Source organism: Passer domesticus, chromosome 5 (genome assembly GCF_036417665.1).
Source record: "Passer domesticus isolate bPasDom1 chromosome 5, bPasDom1.hap1, whole genome shotgun sequence".
NCBI classification, from domain to species: domain Eukaryota; kingdom Metazoa; phylum Chordata; class Aves; order Passeriformes; family Passeridae; genus Passer; species Passer domesticus.
Window position 1 is genome coordinate 54697752 of NC_087478.1, and position 14527 is coordinate 54712278.

Sequence of the window (14527 nt, forward strand, 5' to 3'; positions counted from 1 at the left end):
TTACTTAAACATAAATCAAAATGAAGCTCATCTAATCAACTATCCTGCATCTTGTGAGGGGATCCAGGTTTGCAAAACAGGGTGTGGGATCACTTTATCTTCTTCATTCTTGAAACAAAACTCACAGCTGGAACAGTAAATAGCACTTGCAGAGTGTGTGCCACAGCAAACAGGCAGAGTGCCAGCTGGAACACATCTGCCTGGGGTTCAGTAGCTGGGAGAAAGCTTCCCATGGGAATCCAGTTTTTCACTGGGATAGAAGGCAAGAAAAAAAGAAGAGCTACAGATGCTTGAAAGTAGAGCCTTTGTAGAGGGAAAGGTAGACACAAAGCAGAGAAAGGAATAACCAGAGCAGTATCTAGCACAGGGGGGAAGCAGTCAGGTTCCTTAGGTCAGATCTCTCCCCAATATCTAAGGAAAGCTAACAAAAACACAGGACGGTGAAAAATTATGAAAGTCTATCAGGCCTGCCAAGGAAAGCAACGTGTCTAAGTCTGCACATGAAGTCATTGGGGAAAAACAGCACTGCTAACAGGCATTCCAGACTAGGGAGATTTTATGTGCTGAAACTCCTTCCTGTGCTGTTTCGGTTTCAATGGCTTCTCTGCAAAAAATGCATGGCAAAAAAAAAAAAGTACCGCAGTGACAGAAATTACAAGCCCAATGCTCCCTTTTGCAAAATCCCATTGCATGCTTGAGCTTATTATTGCAATAGCAAAGAGTGGCCCCAAACCTACCAAAGATGTGCTGTCCTTGGGGGTCTCATTTAAGCACATGCAACCCAAAAATGCATTCCCAGGCATGGGATTCACCAAACAAGTGGGACACGCATTTTCTAAATGACAAGAGACGGGAGGCAACGGGTGGGAGCAGCTGAGCAGTGCAGAATCCCCTCTGCTCCCCCCAGGAGCTGGTACTCACCCGTACAACCACCACCTGCACAGACACGTGCTCAGGCAGCCGGATGGGAGCTCGGAAATGCATGGCCAAAGCCACCAGAAGGTGCAGTATGGAAATCAAATTCTTCCCATGGATGGCTGCAGGGAACAAGGGAAATGAAGCAAATGAAAGGACACTGAAGTTTTATTTTAAACAAACAGCTCTGGGGAAAAAAGGCAGTGAAAAATACTTTTGGTCAACACAGTCTTTTTATCCTTATTCCTCTTCTTCCTGAATTAGTAAGGCCTACAATGTAACTTCACAGGTAGCAAAGCCTAGATTCAGCCCTTCCTTTAAGCATAATTTATAAGTCCCAGCCCCCTCTGATCACAGACAGGCAGACTCAATCACTGGCTTTTCACTGTACTGGAGGATACTGGGGAAAAATGCACTTAGCAGACTTCCTAAGTGATAACACACTGAGACAGAAAATATAATAAAAGTCCTTACAGTCAACATTCCACTTGATTGTCCAGCCATGGGGTCGGAGTAAATCATGGACAGCTTCCAAGACCGTCTGCAACTTCTGCTTCTGACCAATTTCAGATTGTGTCACCTCTGCCACATTCAGTTTACGGTCAGCCAATTTTTCTGCATTTGAAAAACAAACAATAAATAAAAAGGACAGACAAAACCAGATTAAACTGTGTGAAAATAAGCACAGACCACTGGAGTCCACTAGACTCCACACTCGTCCAACTCTTCTAAGAGAATTATTTTCCTTGGAAGGAAAAATAGCTGAAAGTAAACTTTCACCACAGTAGGTCAGTTCCAATAAAAATGTGACAAAACTGGTAGTCTGGCTGAACATGCTCATCAATCAGGTGCCAAAATACGTAACAACTTTCAGCTAGACATCAAGCTAGCAGCAATATTAATTATACCCCTTGATTTCTGTCACTGCAGAAAAGCATTTGGCACAACACAGCCTTCACTGCACAAGGAATCTGCACAGGTGTAAAGGACTTTTTAAAGCTGATTTACAACAATAAATGGGAAATATTTTGTATGAACATTTACTTCAGCTTGACAAGCTTTATTTCAAGTCAGCTGAAGGTATGAATTTAAGCTAAAGCACATTTTACATCCTCAAACCCTCAAGACTCATATGACCCAGGATTAGCTCAGTAGAACTAATTTAAAAAGTAAGTTGGTACATTGTCACAACATAGCTGATTACATCCAAAACGAAATAAAGCACGAGAACTTGTAAAATTCCATTACTAAAATCTCAGTTCTGCTTATGTAATATAACTATTTGTCACCAAAGTCACAGACAACTCATTCTTCTCTTCCTCCATGTTGTGGCCCTTGCAAAAGAGACAGGAGCTAAAATTCTAAAACAAAGAAAAACCAGGCAGCTGAGGAAGGTGGGGTAGAATTCTCCAGCCATCAGAGCAATGGGAACAGCTGATCTCTGCACTCCCTTCACATGCATAAAAAAGTGTGGCCAAATTCTCTGTGCTGATCTGTCCGGGACATCCAGACTGGTCGGCCATATTCCAATTATATACTATTCCACTCTCTAAAACAAAAAACATACTCCACCCAAAACTGTTTCCACAAAATGAGATTCTAAAGAAACTGAAGACTTTCAGAAATGCTTCAGAGTTGTCAAAATTCCTCTTTTTCCAATAATGGAGATATTTCTGCTCTCAAGTTCAAGAGTACGTTTCTTCTGGATGTTATATCTAGTTGAAGAATTTTTAAATTTTTTTTTTTTTTAGTGGCAGCAATACAAAGTACTCTAGTAACCCAAAGAGAAGAGACTTGGAGGTTATCAACTAACAAATATTTTGAACATCTTGACTGTTTCTAGCAATCAAAAGTAGGGATTTTTTAAATCAGTATTATTTTATCAAGATTATCAAAACAAGCAAAATAATTTTTCAGTCACATGTAGGGCTTCTTCCTATTCTCAGCCCAGGTTACCTATCAGTCAGCAAACAAATTTATTTCCTTTCACACCAACATCGTATGTACCAGGCCATTCCAGCTTCTCTGAGTGGCACTGCTTGCACCTTGATAAAATTAACTAAACAAGGAGCTCCACCTCCATCAGTCATTTACTATTATCTTGCTTCAAACCACTTCAGTGACAAGCTGCTGTCTTTCACCCTTTTTTGGGGAGCCTGGCTATCAAGACAAAACCTCTCACTCAAAAGGAATGGTTAACTACTACTTAAAGTTTAACGACCTCACCTTGTTAGTTTTTCCAGGAAGGTGAAGGAAGGAACAAAGACACTGCTGAAGAACAGCACAAGACTGGGGCTGAGCCGTGGTAGCTCCAGGTCAGGGGAGATGCCTCTGCTCTCCAGCCAGGGGTCCAAAATGAAGGAAATTAGTAAAAGCTCTGTACAGTAAAAGATCTCAGGCTGCAAGATGTCCATGTCCATCTTTCCTCCTGTCAGATATGCTAAGTCTGACTGATCTACACTGAGAACCATAGAACCATTTGGAAGGCAGGAAAAACCTTTAGATTACTGAGTCCCAGCACTAACCCAATACTGCCAAGTCCACCACTAAACCACATCCCCAAGTGCAAGACACGCATGATTTCTGAACACCTACAGGGATGGTGACTTCAACACCATCCTGGGTAGCCTGTACTAAGGCTTAACCACCCTTTCAGTGCAAAAATTTTCCCAATATTCAGCCTGAACCTCCCTTGCTTGAGACCGTTTCATCCTGTTCCCTGAGAGCAGAGCCCAACCCTCCCCAGCTGTCCCCTCCTGTCACAGAGTTGTGCAGAGCCAGAAGGTCCTCCCTGAGCCTCCCCTTCTCCAGGATGAGGCCCCCCAGCTCCCTCAGCCTCTCCAGCCCCTTCCCCAGCTCCACAGAGTTATGAAGAATTGGATTCAAGCAAATACTCCCCAGTTAAAATTACCTGTTTACCTGCTGATCCATACAACATTTGGAGGCTCCTGGCTGCAGGCTAACCCAGAAGTGCTGAAAGTACTCTTGCTTCATTCCTTAAGTTACGATTTTTGTGGAGTTTCAACTCCACACAAAGCTAATTGTCATTAACTAAATTTAAAAGCTTGTGGATGTACATCAAAACACGTCTCATTTAAGGGGCCTGTGCAGAAAATCCAGCAACCACTGCAACCAGGAGCACTAGGTCCTCCTGCCCCACTGTGACACACACACTCCCCACAGCCCAGCCCACTCCTGAAAACACACCAGAAGTGAGCTGAAAGCAGTCTGGCTAAGAAAAAGTGTGGCTTTACACTGTACTGGAAGCCTCAAGCCTCTTTATTTTCTAAAAGCATCCCTATAAATCACTGGATTATCCTGAGTCTTCTCCACTGTGCTTCCTGCATCAACACACACGTTGCAAAGATGGAAGGGGGCTGCAAAATCCCAAATTCTCAACAGAGTGTATCCTCTCATGTGTCATTCACACAGAAGTGCACATTTTGAGCACGTCTGCTGCCATGCATTCTCTTCTTCTCTTTTCTCCAAAAAAAATACTTTTAATCAGGACCTCAAAACAGCTCTCAGCCCAAAAGCTTTCAAAAGTAAAATCAACTGACAAAATTTTGGACCACACAGCTTCTGCTTGGCACCATAAACACAAACCTCTTCACTCCTTTTCTACCCCACATTTCAGCTGCCTGGACTACAGTTAGTCCATGAAACAGATACCTAGGAATTATCTGTATTTCCTCCCCTCTTAGCAGACAGCCTGAGGAGAACAGAAAGAGAAGCTGAGGCAGCTTTCAGTGACATCAAACATCTCTCTGAGATGTTCAGTTGCTGCACAGTCTGCAGCTTTGGGAGAGGTTAATTTTGGGCCCTCCCAGTCTTTGGGGTCACCTTCCCTGATGGAGACTCACCCAGCAGCTTTTGCAGCACTTGCCCATCATAAAGATCCTCTTCAAGCTGTTTGACAATGATTCTCTCCTCCACCAGCACATCATTAATCCAGTCAATTAGAACCTGCAAGCACAGAAAAAGGAGGCAAATATCTAAAACCAACCAAAATACGTTCCTTTCATTCAAGGCAGTAATCAGGACTATAAAACAGATGAACTGCAAGCATATTTATGTATTTCCAATTTGCAGAGATGAGACCTGAATTTAAAAAAATATAATAAAAGCATCCGATTGTCCCCTATGCTTTTAATTCAGGTCATGACAACAAGACAAGGCATTTTATACTCAGCTATTGCAGAATACAAAAGTCCAGAATTAAAATCTTGGTCAAATGGGTCTGAAAATAATTTTACCATTTTAACAGTTCCCATATGCTGACTACCATAACTACAAAAATCATTCAGTCACCTGTAAAACTGGAATGAGCATAAAGAATCTTTAAAAAGAAAAGGAACTGAGCTAAGTTTCCCAGGTGCCAAAGACAATTGTTTCTGAACAGTTACAGGAAAACAAGCCTTGACTGTTTGAAGCTGGTAGTAACATTCTCCTCCAATTTATTACTTGGAAATTTAAATTATTTTCACAAAAATAACACAGTTATGTGGGAAGGGACATAACGTTAGCTCCTGCTATTTCCTAGGTTCCATAAGATAAGAGTATTGCCAATCACAGATATGAAAAATCCATTGACTAGAGTCACCTGAAACAAGCTTCCTTTAAAGATACTGTAATCTTTATTTTGCATCATACAAAGTTGTAGATTCTTTAAATTCACTTTCTGATTAAATCCCATATTTCTGCCTCTTCTTGGCAGTTGTGATGGCTAAGAAGGTTCTGGGATTTTATTATACAAGAGATCGTGAAAAAAAAGCAAATAAAAAAAATCTATGCAGGCTTGCAGTGGAAAACACCCACCCCGGGAACCCTAGGGAACAAGAGCATTTGAATATGTTGGGCACAAGGACATTCAGCCTGGCTGCTGATGCTCACTCAACCTAAAAACCCCAAATAAATCTGGCTAGGCTTAGTGACCATGAAAAGGTTTACAACCCAAACATGAAATACTAATGCTTCATGTACCTCTAATCCATGTCTTTAGTATTTCCAAAGCATGCTGAAAATACACAGAGCTGAAAGTCAGCTCTAAAAATATGGGCAGTGTGTAAGTGGCAAGCTTTAGCTGAGTGATTTGGCAAGTACTCAGTCCATGGAAAGCAAGGATCAACATCAATGCTCACCTGGGTAAATCACCATTGCCCTCTAAGCTGTCCAGAAGGATTAAAACCTCAGTAATAAAAATTATTCTTCCAAAGACCTGTCTTTGAAAATAAAGGTTTTCTGGTAAGTTATTCGCTATTCAATATCAGCAACTTGTGTCAGAAGTGATCTTCTTGCACACAGGTACAAGAGGGAAGGTGAGTGAAGATACATGGATACACAAGGATGAGCTCAGTAGCAGCAGCATCATCACCCCATTGCTCCCCTGGGACAAGTCAGCAAAGGATCATCACAGCTGGAAGCCAATGAGAAACACAATACTATCTTTCACCTCAAAAACTTCACCAGTTATACAGAAAAATCAGTCCTAGATAACAAGATATCTAGAAACAGTTTTTTTTTAAGGGGACTGCCTAATTCCATAATTATACAAGCTTGAAACATGGACACCCATAGAAAAAAAATCAACTGAAGAAAAAAGATTTAGGTCTTCCATGAGACTTGCAGAACAGACTTTCAAAAGTTATCTGAAGCACAGTGGAAGATATTTAATAATCAGATCCCATTACAGGCCTTATGAAAAGAGGATTTCAAGAAGTCCTCAAAAGCTTTGTTAAAGGAAGTCTCAGGATGCTCAACTATTTGAAACCATTAATAAACATTTTATTTTGTTTGTCCTGTTCTGAATGGTATTGAAGTCAGAATCTATAAAATGCCAAGGAACTATAAATAAAAGACTAAAATGGAAGATCCAACATCCCATTTCCAAGAGTGCAGATAGACAGGAATCACAGTACAGGGTCTTACAAAGGGAAAATACATACACTATTTGCTAATTAAATTTTTCACAAAAATTTAGCACTGAAAAACTAAGTAAAAAAACTACAAAAAAAGACAAAACAGGTCTAGCCTTAACTATTTTATTATTTTAACAGTTTAGTACCCAAATCAAAGAAAAATATCCCAAAGAACATTCTAACTTTTTTACTATTCAGACTACGACTTCAGCTCCACTAGAAAAAATGAGTTTGCAAAGGAAAAAAAAAAATCCAGGTGTTTTTTTTCAACAGCTGTTGAAGACTATAAAGTAATGCAATGAAAAAAATCCCAAGCCTTTCTTGATTATGTCTTAATTAGAAACCTGGAAAATTTTTCACCACATATTTTCTTTTTAACTTTTACAGAGGAAACACCACATTGCTTATTAGAACGATGAAGGTGCAGAAGTAGTTTCTGACTGCTCACAGAACGTCAGCTCTCTCCAGTTCTTTGTGATTTTTCCTTCATAAAAATGCAGAAGCAGCAAATATTAAATAACCTGAATGTCTCAAAATTTTAACTGAGGCACGTTGGTGCTTGGTGGGAAGCAGACAAGAGCTTCTCCTACATGTGAAAAAATGCTTAACCTCGATGTGTTTGGTCTCACACTCCTCTACCCATTCCTTCCTTCCTGTGCTTGCACTTCATACAGATCAATATTACATTTTGGGCTCATAAAAAGCTGCTTTTCTATAGCCTTCCACAAACTTTGGAGTTAGTAGCGTGGTTTTAAAATTTTAATATGATATTCTGATGTCCTCACAACTGTGCCTGACATTTCCTGCATATCTGCACTCATCTAAGGCACTTTTGAACTGGGCCAATGCTCAGACACATGCACCTGTAGCTGTAAATATTCAGAGTTCAAGGGCATAAGGACCCCACAGTCATTGCTGTACAGTAGTGGAAAAAATGCAAAACAACTCAAAATACATGAATACATCTGGCATGGTGGGAAAACAGGAAGCCCAGCCACCAAAACCAGCCCATAAAGAAAACCCTGGCTTCAATGACCCACTTCCCCTCAGCTTCTGGGGAAATTAGGGAGCAGAGATCAAAGGTACGAAACTGGCTTCAGGGCTGAACACAAAAATTAGTAGCAAAAATTCACATTCAGGCCTTGTGGCTAAGCACATTCAGGCCTCGTGGCATCTTGTAAGCAAGGAGAAGACTTCTTGTTGCCAAAAGCAGATCACAGAGCATTTAGGGAGCTTGGTTTCATCTGGTCACACATGACAAACCATGTGAAAGGACAGTGGCCTTATTTTGGTTTTCTTCACCTCAGTAACTCTAAAAAAAAAGCCATAAAACCAGAGATGGGAAAAGTCAGTATCTTCCAGGACAGCGAGTGTTTTGCTACAAATAAGAATGTTTACTCTTTTCAGACAGTGTCCAGAGAAGCAATGTTTGGGTCTGTATAAAGTTTAGATCAGTCTTTTAAAGGCTAGAAGTTGTTGCAGTTATAAGTCAATCTTACAGAAAGCTTTGCAGGGAGAAAACCACCTTACAACTGTGGCTTGCTGCCTGTGGTCAAGGCACTTTCAGACAGGACCCAACTCTTGCAAGCTGATGTTCTAAAATTTTACATTCAATTAGCAGAAGCTCTCATATTTTTCCTACTGAAATACAGAAAATGAGCAAATACTGGACAACAAGTAAAAGAAGCTCATATATTTCAGACACTAAAAATAGAGCATTTTGTGAATGCAATATTTATACACACATATAAATAATAGCAGTAACTCATCTTTCTTTCCCTGATCTGAATTTTCAGCTTTAGGTCTGTTCAACCATCTACCAAATTTTCATTACAAGGCAAATAGAGTTTAAAAAAGCTGCTAGCCAGAGAGGGAACTTTGGTGAACACTTTATACTAACAAATTGTGACTATTTTTAGAAAACTGTCCATGGTGATAGCATACAACACTTACAGGCATAATGGTTTTCATATGTGCAAGAAGACTTAAAGCAGGTATTTTCAAATCCCCAGCTAAGCAGCCTTCAACAAGGAGATTCTATGTATATTTGCTTCACTATGAAAGAGGCATGAAGCTTTTTGTTGTGTTTTTCATCTGCTGGTCTGCTACACAGTCTGTCCCTCTAGAGTTGCAAAGGCTCTGTCAAAATCACTTCCAAATGCCCAATCCACAATGCATGTAATTCCTGTGGCATGAGGTTAGCAGAAATTAAACCAACATTTGGTGGAGACAAAGAGGTACTAAAGCAGCGTCAGCAGCAGATATTTCTGCTGCTTCTTTGCACTGAGATCCATTTACCCCACTGCATTCAACTGGCAGGACAGAAACACTCAGCATCAGTAATGGCAAGTTGTTGGCACGTCTAACTCTGGTGCTGAAAGAGATCTGGGCTGACCCCAATGAAATTGAGTCCTACTGGCAGCTTTGAAAAGGCACCAATATCTGCTGCTGCTATTGGCACATTCCTGTCTGAGGGGAAAGAGAAAGAAGGAACCACTTGGAACTATAAAAACTCCATCTATTCAAGTTCCCACTCCTCACTAGTCCATGGAGGGCTTTCCTTTCAGGCTCTGCAGGGCAGACACTTTTCTGCTGGCTGGGTTTCTAAAGAACAGCAATTCTCATCCAGCACTGGGGCTCTGGAAAATGACATTAACCATCAAAGAACAGAAAACAAGGAATAAATTACTCTTTTTTTGCATGATCCAAACTCTGTAGTATAAAGCAAGTTTTGCCAGCATAATTCAAACCTCCCCTTGGCTTACAGACTGACACCAACACAGTGTGAATTCACACCAACATTCCTGAATCTCTGTAAAAATTCTAACAACTGAGAGGTATGCAAGTTATTAGCAATTACCCGAATTACACAGGCACTCTACAGAACATGTCTCTCCTTCAGGGATGACCCCAAGGAAACAATCTCCAGTTCCATGCTGGCTCCCTGCACCAGGTGATGCCATTCCGTTGGAACCTCTCTCCTTGTGCAAGTGTGAACCGGCCTAGTGACCCTGAACCTGATTCTGCAATGCATTCAAACATTATCTTCAAGCATTGTTCTGGCCCTGGTTTTCATTCCTCCTGGAGGTTTTCAGATTTTTAATCTGAAAAAAACCCCAAACCTTACTGGACTACAGCATCTAGGGAAGACTCAAACTTGTATTAACCTCAGCAGGAAAATTAATAATTTAAAAGCAATTGCAGTCTCTGTATCAAGTCTCCTGAATCACAGAATACATCTGGTTCCTCCACTGCAATGACTCTTGTTGAGCTGATAATATCACTGCTCCACTAGCAGAGAAACCACATTACATTCTGAGAGGGTGATGCAAGACCACTGCACCTTCAAGATAATTAATGGATTTCAGCACCAACAAAGAAAGAATGTTCAGTCACTTAATTAAAAACCACAACATACTTCCAGTGAATTAGAATAACAGAAATTTGAGCACAGCTCCTCACTAAGCTCAGACTGATGTGGTTTTGTGACGCTAAACACATTACTGCAGTGGTAATAACAGATCACTGAGCTTGTCTTAAAGATGTATCAGGTGAGTAGTTTGCTGAAGCATTTGCTGAACCAGTTGACTTTGGGGAAGTACCCAGGGTGTGTGCAGCCAAGGTGTATCAGGTTTGCAGCACGGAATATGCCCAAACTCAGCCCCATCTCAGGAAATTATATACACTATCCAAAGTTTTCATAGCCACACAGATATAGCTGGATTGTCATTTTACAACAAAGTCATTTTTACAATTATTTTAAAGAAATGAAGCAAAAGTGGTGTAACACCAACACAATACTTTTCTGAAAGAGATCCCGCTTGTTCAAGCTCACCATCCCTTCTCTTCATGCTGAAGCTTGCACTATGTTAACTCCAGCAACTTTCTGCATAGAAAAGGCTCTCCTAAACATGAGTCCTTCAAGAGCAAGCCCTCTGATATGCCAGGTGGGAACTATGGGCACTGCTGAGTCAGGAAGTCTCATGTAACATCAGCACATCTGGGCACACTGTATCAACAGGTAGGGCAGTTGTGTCCAGTCAGACTCAGAACCACCCGTCCCTAACCCAGAACATAGGTAAACTGAGGGCAGAATGCAGGGCAAGAAGAACCTCAGTTCCAACTTTCCCAGGACACAAGAGATCTCTTCTTTGTCCCCTAACATTTCACTTCTACTCTTTCTTCTCCTGAAACCTCACTAATGATTTGCAAAGCTCCTTCCCAGCTTTCAGAAACAGAAGGTACCTACATTTTATGCATAGGGACTGCAGACAGACTCAAGTCAAGCACTGATCCTTGCTGTCATCATCACAAGGACAGAAATTGACAGTGGAGCTTAACTCCGTAACTCCACGGGCACCTGACATTCAGCCCTTCCTTGTCCCTCTCACTGTTACTTTTAGCCTTACCTTGTTGTTGACCTTGCTCTCAGTTTCCACAGCTACATTCCAGTAACAAGTTGCCATTCCTCAACTGTGTTCTTGGGTGACCAGCTTACAAATTACTCCAGCTTGCTAGTTAAAGGTTTAAAGAAGGACCAAAGACTGATTTCCTACCTTGATCAGCTCCTTGAACTTGGGATCTTCTTTTGAGTTAGGATCAATCATAGTGCGTTCCTCATTCTCCTCTGTTCAAGTAAGAGGGGAAACCTTAGTGAGATCCACTTCAAATGTGCACTGCTGAAACTGCAACAACTCCATACCATGAAGGGGCTTGTCAGCTGACTGAGAAATGGCAATGCCTACTCATCCTCTTAGCCAGGGGATGTCCAATGACCCCAGGGTCAGACAATTTTAGAGACACACAGAAAGACAGCACAGCCCCACTTCCCTAAACTAGGATTGTCTCCCCTGACCTTTCCCTGCTCCAGCCCTGCCCTATGCAGAATGCTTCAGGAAAATCCCTGTCCTCATGTGGGGCACATTCATAGTAACACACCAAAAACCACAGTGAACTACTTTTCTCCTTCTCCTCAGTTTGAATTTAACTTCTAGTTGAAAACACCTGTCCCAAATTGCAGCACCTGGGAGAACAGAATGAGCTAAATGCACTACACTAGTGCATTAAGTTACAGTGCAGCTGCTGAGATTTCGGCTGAGAGTTTGTGCCTCCACCCTCTAGTTCTCCAAAACTTGGGTCACACAAGTACTCCTGAGTGCAGGAACTCCTCAGCCTTTGATTAAGCTTATGAAATAAAAATACCCCACTTTGTATCAGCTGTGCTGATGCATGGGGGAAGAACATAAAATAGATTTCACAGGTATAAAATCTTCTATTTCTTCTGCTGAGGAGATGTGTGAGAAGTACTCTCTAATGGCCAGAAGGCAGGCCATATACAATCCAATTTTCCTATTGATTTTTTAATTCTTTCTTTCTTCCTATCAGGACACAAAGTTTTGGTATCACCCTTGGTCAGGCCATTGTGACACTGCTCAGTGAACCCCTAAAACCTGGCAGCGACCAGTCTACAGTGACTTCCCACTGCAGAGCCAGACCTTGCTTCTGTCAGATGGGAAACATGACACATCCTGGACACAAGACTGACTACATAGTATTTAGTAACCAGTGTCTGACTGGTTACCTTAGACCTCACCCCCACATTTTGGGGTCAATATTTTCCAGGGCTCTTCATTTTTATCAAAAAAATAAGACTGTACTACCTAAACACACTTGAAACCTTTTCACAAACCAATGATTAAAACGTTAATTTTTTTGCTGCCTTTTTCCCCACCCCATTCCTTTACTTCCTCATTACTGCCGAGGGTGAGTCAGGCAGTCCATCATAAGGAAGTGACATCCACTACACACCCAAAACACTAACCCTGAACAGGACTTGACCAACAACAGAACATGATATATCACAAAACTCATGGTGATCATGTTTTTGCAGGATAGGCCTTCAGCAGCAGTCCTGCATCTTCCAAACACATACCCAGCTTTAGTGGTATCCAGAAGAAATCACTGGAGACACCCCTGGTCCAGACATATCAAGACAGAACAACCAACACTTCACCTACATCTTAGGAAAGAAGTACTGTGCATTTCCTACTACTCTCCTAATCAGAAAATCCAAATGAATAACACTCTTGGCTTAATTTATTATTTTGTTATTTATCCTAATGTTTGATTTACTCTTTCATAATTACCTTGCTTCAACTAATTGCATAGATTAAGAGACATGTGGCCAGGAAAGACAAAAGTCGTTTATTTCAACAAGTTTTAACACTTTTTGCTATCAAATTATGCTGTTTCTCTTGTAGGGACCCAGAGTGCAGGAATGGGGCTGGACATGGGAGAGAGTCCATAAACTACCTCGCTTGGTACTGCTTTTCAAACTTCATTTAGCCTTTTTAATTTCTAGTTTACAAGTAACATGCAGCTTTTTTCAACTGTCACTTCCAATCCTCTCAGCTCCAACTGGACAATCTGCATTCAGCACTGCAGCAATTATGTGAGGGCCACAGTGGCCCCCTTCCCAAACCATCCCTGCAGCACGAAACTTTACCTAATAGTGTGTCTTCTGGATGGATGTCCACAGTGCTTGGGTTCATTGGTGCATTGATGGCATTTTTACCTTCTTCTTGGAGGTCACTCACTGGGTGGAAGGAAAAAAAAACCCAACAGAAGAATATAATAAATACAGAGTTGGTGTATACATAGGGGTTAGGGACAGTTCATAATAACAGACAACATCTGGTAGATCCATTTCAGAACAGGACCACAGTTTATGGCATGAAGAACTGCAGCCACAATGGAAAATAAAATCCAGGTAACAACCGTTTATAGCTTCCTATTAAACAGAGCTACCACAGAAGAGGCTGGAAACTTCTAGAAAGAAAACCAATTCTGTGGTAAGAACAAGCTCGGAGTACTTGTTTCTCCAGAAGGAAGGGGTATGAGTTTTGCCTGCAAGATGGCCCCACCCTAGAGCAGACATCAAACTGTAAAAACAAACCCCTTTTTTTACAGCACAAGCACTCATCACCACCCTTTCCAGCTGCAGAACATGCAACTTGCTACTGGCCTTTTAAATCCCCAGATAATCCCAGGCAGACCCACCAAATAAAGATGAAAATGTATTTAATTTCAGTGTTGCCACTGCATAAAATAGATGTGCCATGATCTGGTGAACACAAATTGGATTTTTTTTTTTTTTACTTCAAACTGTCCTAAACTTATAACTCTCATTGGGAAGCTCAGTAAAGCACCCTTCATAAATAAAATTTATATTAAAATACTTCCCTGCATCCTGCCATTAGGAAGGAACTAAAATTGAGGACAAACACTGAATAGTGCTTCAGTATTTTCCCAGAGCTTGTCAGTAAGAAAAACACCAGCATTGCTGTAACACTTCCACACCCTCAAGGCACATCTCCCCTTAAACTCAGATGACATTGATTGCAAGGCATGAAACCACAACAGCCCCATATTTTCAGTGACAGTTCTGCGTAAGCATGAACTAAAATGACTTGTGGCTGCATTTGTGGTAGCATAGCCTCCTTTGGGAGGGGTCCCACACTCTTTTCAGGAAAAAGCAATGACTTTGAAATAAATAAGGTTTGCTGGCAAACTCTTCTCAGGAAAGAAAAGGAGGAACAGTTAAATAACGGTCACAGTATCCCTGCAAGCTCTCCCCTCCAAGAGCAGCTGTTATTCCCCTTTCCCACTGGAAAAACATTCCACAGGCTTGACAT

General features: G+C 41.3%; 1 protein-coding gene across 2 annotated transcripts in view; it reads right to left on the reverse strand.

Annotated features, from left to right (window-relative positions):
* Window positions 1–14527, reverse strand: part of PARVB (parvin beta) — a 51021-nt gene that overhangs the window by 17983 nt on the left and 18511 nt on the right. For both annotated transcript variants that reach the window (XM_064420564.1, XM_064420565.1), the window contains exons 2-6: window positions 13339–13428; window positions 11390–11460; window positions 4779–4881; window positions 1390–1530; window positions 922–1037 (exon numbers count right to left, since the gene is read on the reverse strand). In XM_064420564.1, coding sequence (XP_064276634.1) covers window positions 922–1037; window positions 1390–1530; window positions 4779–4881; window positions 11390–11460; window positions 13339–13428 — 521 coding nt within the window. The remainder of the gene's footprint in view (window positions 1–921; window positions 1038–1389; window positions 1531–4778; window positions 4882–11389; window positions 11461–13338; window positions 13429–14527) is intronic.